Below are 15,784 nucleotides of genomic sequence, written 5' to 3' on the forward strand. Positions count from 1 at the left end.
TAGCTCTACTTCACGGGTGTGCTGAGAAGCCACATTGCTCATTGAGCTGCAGGTTGCTTTCCTAGCATTGTTCCCTAATACTGTCTTATAAATACTAAGCAAAAACAGTAATGCAATTAAGCCCTGCAGATTTGCATTTAAGAGAGTCCTTAGGACCAAAGAGCATCTGTTCAAAGCCACGGGCTGATTTCCCCAGCATCAGTATTTTCCCAAGGATGATTGATGGCTCAGCTCCGGGGTAAGAGCTTGGTCTGCCAGCGGGGCACCCGCGACGTCCCCGATTCAGTCGTGCTCTTCTCTCGATGGACGGTCCTGGCCCCTCGAAAACCCTGACAGACAGACAGGTCTGATGGATCACCGCAGTAACAGTAAGCTGCCAAATCATCCATTGCTCTCTGTCTAATCTGACGGTGTTGAAGAGAGTTGAAGACACCAGGCAATTCTTTCTCAGTGGAATAAAAGCTTGAGGAAAATGCAGTTTGTCAAAGGTGTCACTTTCTGTGAGCGAGTTCTTGGTGTGAGATGCTGTAGGTGCGGGGGGCAGCACCCTCCTGGGTTTTGTTTCCTACACTGCAGCAAAGAAGGCTTTGTCCCTGGGGGAGATTTAAGCTGTGCTGACCTTACAGAGCGTCCCGGGCGTTCCTTTATTGCTGCAGGCTATGGAGTAGTGGGTTGGTGCTTTTGTTGATTTTAATTTCAGCTGCATACCTGGGTTTTGCAGAAAATAGAAACAAGCAACGTGTGGCTGCAATTCAGCTTGTTCAAAGGAACAAAAATCCCTTCTTCTTCAGGAACAAAATCCCTGTTCTGTATCTGCCCGTAGCAGTCGGGCGGCTGCACGTCACTTCCAAGGCTCAGGTTCTTTCGGACGCTTGGGCTGCATCAGATTGGCCATGGATCTGTCAGGCCTCTTCTGAGCAGTCACATTCAGCCTTGGCTGAGAAGCCACGATCGATTGAAGGTGAATTCCACCCTAAGTTCTTGCCCTGCTTTGAATCCTGTCCAAAAAACGGATGGGAAACAATAGCAGCTGGGCCAGGGCCACTTCCAGCATCGCAGTGAGTGCGAGGCGTAGTGCGTGCTGCTGCTGCCAGAGCTGGAAATAGAATCCAGGGCTCCCAGCACCTGTTGCTCTGTCCTTTCAAGTTCATTCTTAAGCACAGTTTCTGTTGTCTGATTAGAGGAAAAAAAAAAAGGAAAACTTGGAGTAATTGGTTTATTGTTCCTATTGTTTTCATGCTAGCAATAATGCCGTGTTACTATCCCAAGTGCCAGCTACTTGAGACTTTTGAAGTAGTGGAACGTGGAGTGCGTGGCTTTGCTGTTGTGCACATGCCATTGTGTCTGCTCCAGCAAACCAGCTCTTGTGTCTCGGTGCTGTCTGGCTTAGCTCACTGCTCAGTGCTTGGTACCCAGGTACCCTACAGGAACTTTTCTTTGCTAGACTTGATCCAAGAGGTGAAAAAAACACAAATAAAGTAAGAATGTTGGAAGGGTGCCATGCTTGAAGGGTGTGTGGATATACGTACTGAATTGCTTGACGCTGCTGCTGTAAAAAATAGCTGTCAGGTGGCATTTTTCATTACATACTATGTGTGTGGGGGTCAAGGGTCCACTGGATTTAAGAATGAAAATAGCACTTTGTTTGCTTAATTGATCCCACTGATTGTTAGGCTGAGTATTCTTTGTAGCTAGAGGTTGGAGGGCACCAAAAATTGGATTCAGCCTTTACAGTAGACCTGTGGATTTCCAGCAGTTACATAGTTGTGACATCATATTTGTGTTTTTTTTATTACCAGCAACTTTTTTTCACCTTTTTCATCTCTTGATTCTCTTTTTTTTTTTTTCCCAGGAAGTGGGATATCAGCACGGGAAAACTGTATTTGGTGTCTGGTCCAGGAGCGGCGTCCTTGAAAAGATGCTACGAGACAGACAAGAGACTTACAAAACCAAAACTTCTGATGTGAGTGTTCAGTTTAATTGCACTGGTCTGCAAGAGCTACTTGAGACCACCAGAAACTGGACAGGGAGATGAAGAATGGTCGCCTCAAGTGCTGTTTTTAGTGTGAGCGTGCACGTCTTAGTTAAAAAGTATTTTGGGCAGGAAGAGGTGTGATCAGTCTTTCAGAAACTTCTTTTCTTGAGCCATAGCGTGGAGATAAGGTCCTGCACTTCTTGCATCATCAGCTGCAAGTGTGACCAAAGTGTGCTCCACCAGAGTCCCAGTGGTTTTGACGGGTGTGTTTACAAAGGAACACACCCAAACAACAGTCTCCATCCCTGTTCCCTCCTGCAGACATCCAGCCCTGCCCTCACCAAGCACAGCACTGTCTCTGAGGCCCCCAGAACAGATGTAGCCCTCTGTAGGACAGCTTCCCTCTTGCCTTTGTTCTGGCAGATGATTGATGCTTTGTTTGTAACCCAGAAGTAATCACAGCATAAAAACACTCAGGGGAAGGTGGGATGCTCGCCCATAATGAACACCTTCCATGACACACAGCTGCTGTGCATGGACATGCCCACCTCCTCTTCTCCTTTCCTGTGTGGTCAGCAGCTGCAGGAGCTGCTTCCTGCCCTGACTGTTGCAGGGGTGGGTGACTGTGGCCCAGCAGGGGCTGGGCAGAAGGAAGGTCTGTGGCTTCAGGCCATGGCCACGTTGTACCCATGGCATGGATGCACGTCTCGGAGTAGTGTTGGGTAGGCACAAGTAACCTCTTAAGAATTTTTTTGTTTGTTTGTTCTTGTGCAAGAAACTTCAGGTTGTGCCTGGGTATTGTTCTTGCTACTGGAAACTGCCCTGCTGAGGCAGTGGCTCTCTCCCACCAGCTGTCCAGTGCTGGTCACAGGGGATGTGAATTGGGATCGCTGGTATCGATCTCAGGCACTGCTGCCTTTCATGATATGACTCCGATAGTTCTCAGGTGCTTCCAGAAAGCTTGAATTAAACCCTGACCGTGGATGCATTTTTAGCCAAGAGTTTAAATCCTTGCAAGGCCTTGGATTTGTTTTGTTGCTTTTCGTCCTCACTCCCCTGCTAGAAAAAGCATTTCGTAAGGCACTAAAGTTTGAAATGTTGTTGCTGAAGTCTGGGTTTTCAGGCACCTTCCCGGTGCGTTCTGCTTGTTTCAGCACTTCAGAGTAGCTGAGGTGTGTTTTGCTAAATGCCTGGTTCTGAAGAATCTACCGGCTACACAGTGCTGCTATGTGCTTGCAGTCCTATTGAATTTTCTGCTTAGAAGTAGGATGGAGATCTCTTGGGTTTGTAATTCCAGGATCAAATTCAGCCTCCAGAGCTGGTCCAGTAACTGCCTGAATTTCCAGTTTTTCAAGAAACTGTTATTGGTTTTTTTTTTTGAGGAGTTAGGCACTATATTATAATATATTGGCTTATTATCCTCACTTCCTTTGAATTTCTCTGATTTAAAACCCGAGTTCTGCAAAGGCTTCGTGTTTTACCCAGTAATTCTTCTTTATTGTCTTTTAGAGAGAGGGAAATTAGCGGTAGTATTTTAAGTGATTGCCAAAATGCGTTGTAACTGTAGTAAGCTTCAGCAAGGAGAGTCAATAGGGGTGAAAAATGGCATTAAGAGTTTGCAGCTCTTCCAGAAATCGGTGGCTGAGGACTTGAGCTGGGAGAGAAGTGGTGTAAGCAAGGGGAGAGGAAGGGTAAGCCTCGAAGCAATGGGCATTAGCCTAACAACAAGAGGCAGAGCTCAATTTTTCAGACACCCACATCTGGCTTGTTGCCTTTAGATCCCCATTTGTCACCCGAGAGAGACAAGTGTTTGTAGGGTGTGTGAGTCACTTGCTGAAATGAAAATGGCTCTGCTGGGATGGTGAATGGCACCCTCAGCTCTGCCCCTGTGATGGAAGCCAAGGGGGGGGCGGGGGTGAGTGCTGATGCCTGTTACCATCAGGTTAATCCCACCCAAGCTGATGGGCAGGGTCGTGGCTGGAGGGTGAGCACAGAGGAGCTGAGCTTTGTGAGAAGTGAGCTGCTGATCGGAGTAGCCTGAGGAATACCAGAGCTTGTTGCCTTTACTGGGAAGATCACAGAATCACAGAATCACCAAGGTTGGAAAAGACCTAGAAGATCACCCAGTCCAACCATCCACCTTCCACCAATAGTTCTCACCAAACCATGTCCCTCAGCACAGCGTTTAAATGTTCCTTGAACACGATGACCTGGGCTAGGGGATGTGTTGGCATGAGCTGTGCAAGACGGCTCTCCGTTCTGCCTCTGAGCCTGTGTTCAGCTGGGCCTGTGCTGCTGTGTGTGCGTGTCAGTAGTCAGAAGGAGAAGTCAAGGGAGAGAAAACCTGTGTGTCCATCAGAAATGGTTGTGTCCTATTTCATCCTCTGTCTTTTAGCACCAGCTGGTAACGAGCTTGAGCATCTCCGTTGCTGTTAACAAATGTACCTTTCCAAGAAGACTTCTTTAAAAATTGCCCATGAGATGGGATGCAATCCTTCAGGCTAATATTTCAGTCAGGTTACGATATTACAGCTGTGCGTCATGCAGGATTTTGAACATTTATCACCATCTACCCTGTTGTTTTTATGGCACTTCCACTGCCAAGTAGGTCGTGCAGTGCTTTGTGGGTGTAGCTTGTCATTGCATTTCTGCAATGTATGAGCACTTCATAACGAGGCAGGAGGCGCTGACTGCTGAGGCACCAGAGTGGTGTAAATACCGGGTGCGAGGAGGACTCGCCCAATGGGCCACTCAGCTCTGTGTGCTCCCCGGGCCTGATGCTGAGCTCTGGGCCCTATGCTGAGCACCTCGAAAGCTGTCTGTCCCTCCTGCAAAAACTCTGGAGTCGGAGTCCAGTTAAAAATAAAAAAAATGAAAATCTTTTAAATCTGCCTTTTGTTTTAGTAGATTAATTTCTACAAAATAACAAGTATTGCAGGCTCCCACCGGGTTGTTTTGCTTTTTTCCTTAGTCCTTTAGAGTCACTTAAGTCCTTTAGCTCTGCTGTCTTCCAGGGATAACAGCTGATATTTTTAACTCGCTTTCATTAGCAAAGGTTTTGATCTATGTTTTAGTTCTTCAGCTATTTTGAGAGCGTTCGACGTCTCGGAGCATCGGGCTCGGTTGCTTTTCATCTTGATTCCATGTCGTAAGCGTTGAATTTTTACTTAATCTCTGGCTATTTAAGCATTTAGATACTTCTGGCTTTCATCATTCGATTGCTATTTATCTCTCCTTAAAATGCAAATACCGAAGTCGTGAACAACAGCAGCCTTACATAAAGTTCATGTGAACAGCCCGAGTTCTTCGCGGCGCAGAGCAGTGCGGTGCCGCTAATTGGATCTCCTCGGGGAAGTTTTGTCTATTGAAATGTTATTCATAGTCAGAGCTAAATATACTCCAGCAGACTACAATAGTAACTGCCTCTCTGCTCTCATTTATTTAATAAAGATTATGCTGAAGAGAATACTTTCCCCCTTCTTGGAGAAAATACTGTCGGGGAAGTTTGAGAGCAGGATTCAGATGAAGCCGAGGCGCTTCTTTTCCTCGCGTTAACTGATGGGAGAGCGATTTTGTCCTTAAAAGTCATCAGGGGAAGCGTTCAAACATTGCATTCCTTTTTACAAAGCATCAGCTGAGCGTGGGGAAGTCACCTGGTTTCCCACCAGCGCGGTCCCGGTCTGAGCTCGAGGCCTTTGGGCGCTGTTTGTTGGGGTGGTGAGTCCTCATCTCCGAGTGCAGGCGCTTCCCTCGCGCGCTGCTGTGCCCGCTCAGTGGGCAGAGTGCACGCAGCCTCGCTCCCCGAGCAGCACTGGCTGAAGATGTGGACGCTTTTTTCCTCCTGTCCCATGGAAGGGCTGTCTGCAGACACTTGGCTGGGACCATTCAGGTCGCGTATTCGCGGCGAAGCAGAGCTGACTTACTCTTCTGCTGGCTCCTTAATGGTCAGACCTTATTCTGAGCTTCTGTACTTCTTTATGTTTTAAAAACCGTGTCCTAAGCTACCGCTGTTTCATTTCGTGCTGGTATTTTTTAGTTCTGTTTGGGCCTTTCTCTGTCCGCCGCTCCCAGCAGCTGTTTGTCCCGGATCCACACCCTGCTTTGGCTCTACTCAATCACATCAAAAGTTGCTTACGGATTAGAGGTCAAGCGAGAGCAATCTGCTGCAGCTGTAATGGGCTTCTGCTGTGACCCGGCGGGGGCTGTGTGATTCACAGTACCGATGCTCTTGCCAGAAGAGCAAAGAATTGCTCACAAAAGCCCTGTGTGAGGGAGCTGCTCTGGCTGGAAGCACGTGGGCAGTCCCTCACAGCGACTCCTGGCAGCCCGGTGCCCGTAATGAGCCCCCTGCCAGCCCCTCTCCTCTGCTCTCCTCTGGGGCAGGCTGCTGTTGTGCTAATGAAAGCGGTTGGTTTTGAAGATAGGCAAAGCGTGGTCGGGTTTCCACCTGATCACCCTGTGCCTGCCCCAAGGAGCCAAGGACGCGGGAAGGCCAGAATGGTCCTGAAATGTCAAACCTGGGTCTTATGAAAAGAGAAACTAGAGCAGGCAGCTCTTTAAAATACAGAACGCTCAACCCACTGCTTGGGTGAGACAGAGTGAAAATAGGAAGGGTTTATTGCAAAGAGGGACTGCAGTGGGGAGCATTCCTCCTTGCAGGTGGTCCTCTCACCTTGGGCTCCTGCTCGCTGCAGCACCTCCAGCCCCTGCGTTGCCCTGAGTGTTGGGGTCCCCTGCCAGGTCCTGGTCCCCCCATCCCAAGCTTTGCTTGCACATCTCCCGTGGCTTTGCAGGCTCCTGTGGCACTGCGGGCCCTTCTCCTCCCCACCAGGCTCCTTCTGGAAGGAGAAATCTGCCTGGGGGCTGCAGCTGGCCCAGCATGTCCCTCTGACAGAGTAGCACAGAGTGGTGGTGGAGAGCAACCAAGTGCCAGGAACACTGTCTGTCGCGGAGCACAGACCCTGCAGTTCTTGTCTTTGTGGTCTTTTGTATAGTTTCCTACATTTTTAATCGGGTTTCATACTGCATGGATGGAGAAGGGCTGACTGAAACTTGTCCCCGTGCCTGCTTGCCCTTGGGAAGCCTGTCTGCAGCACGGCCCTGCTGCAGGGTCACTGTTGGTGAATTACTCACCAATGAGTAACGAGGTAGAAATTATGGAAAATGTATGTGTCTGGAGCTTTGTCCGTTCAATATCACTTGTACATGGTCTCGAATTGGGTATTTTGTGAACAGTTGGTAACATACCTCAACCTTCATGCTGTGTTTCAGAACGTGACCTGTCCCAGCACCTCTTTTACAGACCTGGCAGAAATCGTGTCCAGGATCGAGCCAGTGAAAGCCGCCGTGGCAGACGGTGAGTCCAGAGATGCGTGGTTTCCGGGTGGATGTGACCCCAATCCAGTTACCTTCATTTTTGAGCGAAATAAAACACGTGTCAGCTTGTGCAGAAACACACTTCTGTTCCTCCTTGTGCTGCCCGTGTCCCCGTGCTGGCTTCACTCTTTGGTCTGTGCCCTTTAGGAATAGGAGGAGGGCAGCTTACAGGCGAGGCTGCTTCGTGCTGCCTTGAATCAGACCTGGAGTGACTCACGGGCTCAGCTGCTGTATGCACACCCCTATTACGGGGAGCACTAATGAGCTAATGAGGAACAGATCACGGCCCCTGCATTTTTACATGGAGAGTCCTGAGTGCTTTGAGCTCCAGGTGCGTGCTGCAGAGCGCGCAGTGCCGTACCCGGGGGCTGACTGCACGGCATCGGGCTCCGGAGCCCGAAATCTCCGGGTGTTTCACCAGGGCTGGAGCTTTTTATAATCAGTCTCTCCCTCTCCTCCCAGTTCTTGTTCTTGCAGAGAAAAATCTAAAGTTAGCATTCCTTCCATCTGTGACTGTTTGTAGAGATGTCCCCCTGGTAATTTGAAATGCTAATTGCAATCATATGCCTTATGAAGAAAATATTAATCAAATGTCTGAAGCAGCCGCTGTAAGGTTGAAGAGTTGGTGTCGCGCGGTTACTGAAGGCAGAGGCGCTGAGCGCTGCGGGGACGGCCTGCCTGTTAGAGTTGGGTTGTTGGCCTCCTTAGGAAGATAAGATCTGCTTTTTGCTGGGTCAGGTCATTAAACGTGAGTAACGAAAGGCAGACATGGCAGATTGTGGCCTAAACTGGGAGCTGTGCTTGGGGTATTTGGGACGCAAGGGGCTGGTGCCGTGCGGTCCTTGAAGGTGGGATCTGTAGGCTGCAGACCCCAGGGTGGGGGGAGGATGGTGCTGTTCCTGCACGTGGCAGCAGGTCTGGAAGGACCTTCTGTGTTTATGCTGTGGGGGACATCACGCGCTCCCTGCAGGAGCCCTGCCTGGCATTCAGGGCTGTGAAGCTGTCCCTGTGAGCGTGGCATTGCCCAGGGCCCGAGGTGACGTCCTGCTGCTCAGGAGCGGTCTGCAGCTCAAGGGAGAGCGGCTGCTTCCCTGATGGCTGCGGGCAGTTCTGCCCACGTGCTGCCGTGAGCATTGGGGTTTGCAGCCGGTGTTGGTGTGACTGCTGCTGTCCTGTGCTTCCTGGGAGCCCAGGTGGGAACTGCCACTGGCAGAGAAAGTGGAACTAGATTTTCTCCCTAGAATCACAGAATGGATGGGATGGGATGGGATGGGATTGGGAGGGACCTTGGAGATCACCTACCACTTTCAGCCCCTTCCTGAGCGGGATCTCAGCCCTCAGGGATTCAGACAGGCCCAGCCAGTCCTGGCCGTGTACCCCAGGTCTCAGGCTGGGTAAAGAAATTCTGCCAACAACTTTGTTCTCAAGGAAGATAATGAAGAAGAAACTTCAGTGCCTTTTCTCTGAGGAGGATATGGCTTTAGATCTGGAGGCTCTGCCGGCCAGGGCCTCTCCACCCTTTTTGCTGCCACTTCCCCCTTTCTCCTCCATTTTGTAGTAATCAGAATGGAATGATGTGAAGTTTTTGCTCTTGAGCAAACTGGGGGGAATGGTTAAAGCAGTTTAAAAAGCAGTGGGGGAAGCAAGCAGAGATGGTCCACGAGGAGGAGGTGAGCGGGGGAAGCCATGGGGAGCCCTGCACGGGACCCAGAGGTACCTGGAACGTGGAAAAGCACGGGCAGGAGAAGAGCAGCTTGTTGTCACTGCTGAGACACAGCAGTACTTGTGGCTGTGTTTGTTTGGCGTCACAACGCTTCAGAGAAGCACTTACTTGATTGGGATTGTTCTGTAATTGCTTTTACAGAATTGGCCAGCAGAGCACAGGGGCTGAGCCGTGGTCGCGTTCCCACCTGCAGAGGTTTTCTGAGGACAGAGTCACACGGGCTCCTGGGCATCTCCCACAGCAGCTTTCATTTCTCATTTTCCAAAGCAGAAATGCTTCAGGCCAGCCCCGTGGCCACGCTTCCCGGGGTGAGCTGAGGTAGCGCACTCGCTGCATGCAGTGATGGAATGAGAGCAAGTCCTGTAACAGCACTTCAGCAACAGCCATGTGGGAGAAAGAAACGTTGCTCTTGGTTTGAAATGCCTGGTTTTGCGATACAGCTGGAGCAGGAGGCATCCCAAAATCTCTCAGGGGAGACAGTTATCGGGCCCTAGGTCGCCCTCTGTGTCTTTACTCCTTAAAAAGTGCTTCTGTCTAAAAGCAGTAATGCACCCTGGGTCGGGATGAGCTACCAGATTCCCCCAAATTTACACTGAATCCTATGTGGGTTACTGAGACAGCCACGCAGTGCTCATTTTCTTCACATGTGGTGTGCTGCCTTCCTGCTGCGAGCATGCTGCCCTGCTGACGGTTCAGGGGCCTTTGCCGGGTGCAATCCCTTTGTTGGCTCTTTGAGGTCAGGATCGTCACCTTTTGGTGATGGCAGCAGCTAGAATGCTACTGAGTCCTTTAAATAGAATAAATATCAGCAACAGCTTGCTGTTACAACAGCCTTGCCTGCATCTGTCTACTCGCTCCCTGATAACTTCAGGTCATTTGGAACTGGAGTGTTTGGTGCATTGAACAGGGCAGTAAAGCCGCTGTCCCACTGGATGCTCCTGGGTGGTGTGAACGGGCAGAGCTGCTCAGGGTGGGAGATGCCACCCCCTGAGCCCCGGGTTCAGTCTCAAAAGGGCAGTGATGGTGTTCTGAGAGAGCAGTGGGGGACCAGCTCCTGTCCTCAAGTGCCAGAGTCACAGTGGGAGGAGGTGGGAAGGGATGGGCCCGTCTTATTTCTCAGTCTCCATATAAGCCCTGCTGAATGGTGTCTGGAAAATACAGGATTGGGGCTTGATTGCCATCAGTTTTAATGGAGCTGTAAAGCACAAGTATTGTTTGTGCTGTCTGTTGTTGTTCAGGTGAATGGCTGTTTCTCCAGTGGGTTTTTATCAAAGGGTATCTGCAGTGTTTTCAGTATGAGCTCACGATGATTCTCTGATCCACAGAAAAAAAAAATGACCAAATGTCTTTCATTCGGATGAAACAGCAGTTGGTTGTCGTGTTAGAAGGAAATGCTGCAGAACAGACTGTGCTGTTGTCTTCAGCATGGAGCAGATGCTATTGACTGTTCCCCAAAGAAGTACTTAATCAAGAACACACTTTAAATACGAGCCACTTGTCTCACTTCTGAGCTGGAAAAGTGAAAAAGCAGCTCAAAGCACACCTGAATTCATGACAGTGGCACAAAGCTTAGTGTAAAAGAAAAACTGCCATTTGAATGCATTAAATTGCCTTCTGAGAAACGGAGTGCCAGAACCTGTGCGAGTGGAAGTGATCCCTTGCAACGCGCTTTGTTTGGCTCCAGTGTGGGAGCTGCTCCACAACCACAGCACAGTACAGGAGGGGAACGTGTTGGAGTGTGGAAAGCAGCAGCAAAGTCCAACAAGGACACGTAAAAAGTGACAGCGTTTTTGGGGAAAGGGTCACATCATCTCATCTTTAACTCAAACACGGAAGCTGCTGCTCAGTAGTAGCTGTCTGAAGCAGCAGCAATGCTGCTCGAAGTCAGGTGAAGGTACCTGTCAGGTTTTTGAGCTTCCCTCAATGACGTTGATCTGCTGGATCGCCAGAGACAGAGGTGGTTGTGCCCTGAGGGAAGGAGGGATTGTAAATGTCACTGTTCCCTGTGCAGCAGAGGCTGTGAGATCTGTAATTATCATCTCCACGGTGGTAAGGGGTTGGCACCACGAAGAGCTTGTCTTGTGCTTGCAAATCTGTGTTGCCAGTGAGTTGGTGACAAGGTGTCCGGGAGAGGCAAGGTTTGTAGCTGTGAGGGATGTCCTGGAGGCATGCTACAGGTGTGGACTGAGCAGGGAGGGATAGCAAATTCCCCATGGAAAGCACTCACCAGGAAGCGGGAGCATGTCCCATTGACTGCGCTTGGTCCCATCAGCCAACTCACATACAGGATGTGTCCTGAGGCATATGCTGTGGTCTGGCTGGACAGCTGATGGATGCTCGAGCAGTCCCAGCTCACTGAGCTGCTCAGAGCTGGCCGGCAGTCACCGCGCGCTGCTCTGCTGCCCAGAGGCAGCTGTCCTTCATTCCTCTTCCAGTTTCTCTGCCTCTCTGAATGCTACTTAATCCCGTGTTTTTTCTCTCCTCTCTTTTTAGATGAGTCAGACTACCAGACTGAGTACGAGGAAGAAGTTCTGGACAACCAGAAGGATGATTATATTCATTTCATACGGAACCAGGTTGAGGATGACTCTGACTCGGTACGAAGTGCCCTGGAAATGGGCTCTTGCGGTGCCACTGCTACGTGGATCGCGTGCGGTGGGCAGGAGCTAGAGGTGTCAGGAAGGATGACTGGGGTGCTGCTTTCTCCAGCTTGGAGGAGCGGAGGTGAAGAGGGCATCTGGTGTCTGTAGCTGAGTGGTACAAAGAAGGCATCAAAGATGCACAGGGAAAAGTCAAGAGGTGGCAGGCAGGGCTTGCAGTAAGGGAAGTCCTGACTCGATATGAGGACATTGCACAGTAAGCACAGCTGTGTATTGCAGGAGGTGTGCAGAGAGATGCTGAAAACTCCATCCTTGCAGATACCCTCCCAAAAAGTAAATAAGGCTCTGAATGACCTGATGTGCATTAGTTAGCCCTGTATAGAGCAGGAAATTGTATTGTGTCTTTCAGAGGTGCCTTACACCTGAGTTATTGATGCTGTGGGAGCTCAGGTCCACCCTGGGCAAAACCCGTCCTGCAACATCACTTCCTGTAGCGTTACCTATAGCCCGAGCAGCAGAGCTCTGCGGGGTCGTATCCCTGCTCTCCTTACTCCAGGTCGAGCAGCTGGCAGGTTTGAAAGCTGAAGCTGCCGGTTGTGTTGGAGGTAGAGCTTTTTGATGGGAGTGTGTGAATGGTTTGGGCAGCTGCCAGTCTGAGGATGCGAGGGGGCTGCGGCGTTGTGCAGAGGGAGCTGGAGTGATGGTGTAAGGGGTTTTGTTTGCTGGGCTGATCTCCAGGGGGTAATGGTTGGTGGACAAAAAAGATGGAGGAATGGAGGATGGATTTTATCTGGCTCAGAGATGATGCTGAAGAATGAGTTTGTGCTTTTTCCTCCTTCAGGATGAAGATGTACAGATAAGAAAGCGCAAGAATCTCCGAAACGTGGACTGCCCGGCAAGCAGCACAGGAGAGCCGGCCTAGCATGGACTGCAACAGCTGCATCTCATTTTTATTTACATATATTGAAAAAGAAAACATCCAGATGAGATCAAGCAAGCTTTCCCCTTCCGCAGGCCGGGTGTGTGGCATCCAGCTGCCAGCGCTAAGCACCAGTTCCCACCCCGTGCCACGCAGACCTCGTCGGCCCTTCGTCGCTCTGGGACTGGCAGAGTGGGGACACACTGGGAACACGCAGTCAGTGCGGCCTTTGGCTGCCGCGTGCTTTAGTTGCTGGTTTTACTGCGAGGCCCAAAGAAGGACTGCACGTCGTCCTGCAGTCGATGAAAGGCTCCGTGCAGCCGCGCTGGAGAGAGGAAGAGATGTGCGGAGCACGGCGTCACTGCTTACTTCTCGTCCGAATCGGGTAACTGTGTAATTAACTCCTCGGTGACTTGCAATCAGGTGCTTGTGAGCAGTGCTCTGACTGGAGCCGCTCCGAATGTATTTCACTTCAAATCTCAAGCCAAGAAATCAATTAACGTGTACACTAGCTATGAAGTGTGTATCCTTACGCCATCAGCAGAACATTTACTGACAAATCATAGTGCTGACCTTCGCCGGGCAACTCTGGGGTCCCTACTTGCCTGTATTTGCCCTGAGAAATAAAGTTATTCTGCTGGATTTAAATGCCTGTGTGGTTGTTGACAGGTTTCTCTCTGTGGCACCCGATGCTGGTGAGGTTACGTTGAGTTTCAGTTGGAATTCTGACATCTGGTTTTGAGCACAGAAAGCTGCCAGACTGAGGGAGCTCAGCCACCAAAACTGAGCGTTTCCCGTCCTGTGCTCGGTACGGGATATTCTCAACTTGAGGGTGAGTTCCTGAATGCAAAAGACCTGGGGAGTTCAGCAGTAGCTTGAGGAGCCCAACTTGCCTCTGCTCATACCTGACTTGCAAAGAAATGTGATTTCCTTCAGTTTCTGACCCTGGTGGGACTCACTCAGCCTGTTCTCAGGCACTGGAAGAAATCTCCAGTGCTCTCTTCCCCCAGAGCCCACAGCAGTCAGCATGAGCTGGACTATGTTCAGATGTCCCTTGGTGCTTGCTCTTCTTGTCTCACATCTGGCATTGCCCATAGCTCCACTTGGCTGGATAATTGCGCTGATTCTTGCTTTCTGTGAACTCTTCTGCTCAGCGCCAGCTCTGGGTGCTGTTGCCTTGAGGGGATTTGTCATCCTCAGCTGTCCTGGCGCACTGCCTTGATGTGCATCAGCTCCCAGGTGCAGGGCTGGGGCTGGAGAAGCGCTCGGTGGCCAGCGCTGGTGTTGGTGCTGTGGAGCGGGGCTGCTCTCCGTGCTTCACCTCCTTCCCATGGGCTCCCTCGTGGCACCTGCTCTGCATCCCCTCTTCCTCCATCGCGCCAGTGAGTGCGCGGCCCTCACCCAGGACAGCAGTTCCTCTGACACAGAACACGTTGCAGCTGTCAGGTTGTTTCCTGCTATGAAAAGGAATAAATTCTTTCAAATAAAACTCAAAATAGCTTTTGAAGTGGAGGTATTGCTGCCAGCAGGCGGGCTGCATGTGGAGCTGGAGAGAAATCTGGTTGAGATTCGTGGTGCTCGTGTCTGTTACAGGAAAGGTTCCTCAGCTGCTGATGGGCCTGGGAGGGGTGGGAGGAAGCACATGTGGGTCTGCGCCCTGCAGCTGCTTCAGAAGTGGCATTTGCTTTGTTACTGCAGCGCAGTTCTGAGCAGTGGAAGAGGAGCGTGTCGTGCTCAGCAGCAGGAACAGCACAGCTGAGCTTTGCTCTTCTGATGAGGGGATGCAAAACAGATGCGAGTCCCTCCAACATCTGCATTGATAGGTGGCTGCAGTGCAGGAACTTCTCTGGGAAGTGATGAACAGGGCGGAGTGCACTCATCCTCGAGGTGACCGAGGTCCTCTGAACCTCTCCTGGTCTTCAGCCTTCCTTGAAAAGCAGAAGTGCCTTCAGCAGAGGTTGGATCTCTGTGTGGAGCCTCCCAGCAGAGGATGGATGCAGTTTGTCAGACACCTGCGTTGCGCTTCCCATTGCAGCGACGGTTCTGCTCGTTCCTCTTGCCCCAGCTGCCAAGCAGTTTGGAACAGAACGTTGTTTTCCAGACAGGCAGCTGCTCCGTCAGCCCGAGCACGCTGCTTCTTGCATGGCTGTGTGCCGTACCAGGAGAGCTGTCCCTCTGTGTTGAAGCGGGCTGTTCCCACGTTTTGAGTCCTACCTCTGTGCCTCCTGGCAGCTGGTTCTGCTCCTGGAGCCTGCGTGTGCGCCAATGGGCTCGTTTGTGTGGGGGGAAGGAGAAAGAAATAGAACGCCGGGTTCCTGAGTGTGCTAATTAGAGCCACTGTATTTACTTTGTGTCCCATTCCATGGGGAGATAGCACTTAGTTCACATGTATGAAGAGAGTGCATAAACCTTTGACGTGAGGCTATCTGTTCTAATTTATCGCAGCTTTCTTTCCTAGCTGTGTTCTCTATAGCTGAGCCCTGGATGCTGAAACAATCTCTCCTTCTGTGCAGAGGATTGTAAAGCAATTACTGGACTATTTTAAAAGCAGGATTGTTTTTCTGGCTTGCTTTCCTGCCGGCTGTGATCTGCCCAGCTCCTTGGTTGGGCAGTGGGGGCCGCATCAGTGGTTCAGCCTCATGCCTCTCATTGGCCTCCCCATCCTGTACTTAACCCCAAAATCTTCCTGCAGAAAAGAATTGCACCCAGGGGCTAATAACCCTAATGCTCTGTGCGCTCACATGTGCATTTCCACGAGGGTTTGTTTGGATGTCTGAAACAGTTCCTGCCCACCCCAGCACCCAGCCCTGCCCAGGGCTCCAGCTCTGGACACAGTCTCTGCAGGACAAGCGCTGACAGCGCAGCCCCCAGCAGTGCCCAGCGAGGGGATGCTGCAGCCAGGCTCCCTGACACCGCTGTCCCCATGGGCAGCACCGCTCGGTGCAGGTAAGGAACGCCTTTAATTGCTTTGTTACGCGGCACGCTGAGCGGTTTGACTGCTGGAGGGTTTGGGAAGAAAAACAAATCGCTGTTGCCTGGTGGCACCTGGAAGATCCCTTCCAACATTACTGGGAGGCATTGCCTGGGCAGGAGCTGGGCTTTGGCCTCGCGTTGCGTGCGCTGTTTGGGATGTTCCTGCTGCAGCTCCCTGGGCACGAGCTGTGACCCCGTAACGAGCTGCTCGTGCTTTG

General features: G+C 51.0%; 1 protein-coding gene across 3 annotated transcripts in view; it reads left to right on the forward strand.

Moving 5' to 3' along the window:
- Positions 1 to 13,241, forward strand: part of PNPLA7 (patatin like phospholipase domain containing 7) — a 121,244-nt gene extending 108,003 nt beyond the window's left edge. For all 3 annotated transcript variants that reach the window (XM_021413645.1, XM_021413646.1, XM_021413647.1), the window contains exons 33-36: positions 1,853 to 1,963; positions 7,247 to 7,331; positions 11,568 to 11,671; positions 12,516 to 13,241. In XM_021413645.1, coding sequence (XP_021269320.1) covers positions 1,853 to 1,963; positions 7,247 to 7,331; positions 11,568 to 11,671; positions 12,516 to 12,596 — 381 coding nt within the window. In that variant the 3' untranslated portion in view covers positions 12,597 to 13,241. The remainder of the gene's footprint in view (positions 1 to 1,852; positions 1,964 to 7,246; positions 7,332 to 11,567; positions 11,672 to 12,515) is intronic.

Source organism: Numida meleagris, chromosome 16 (genome assembly GCF_002078875.1).
Source record: "Numida meleagris isolate 19003 breed g44 Domestic line chromosome 16, NumMel1.0, whole genome shotgun sequence".
NCBI classification, from domain to species: domain Eukaryota; kingdom Metazoa; phylum Chordata; class Aves; order Galliformes; family Numididae; genus Numida; species Numida meleagris.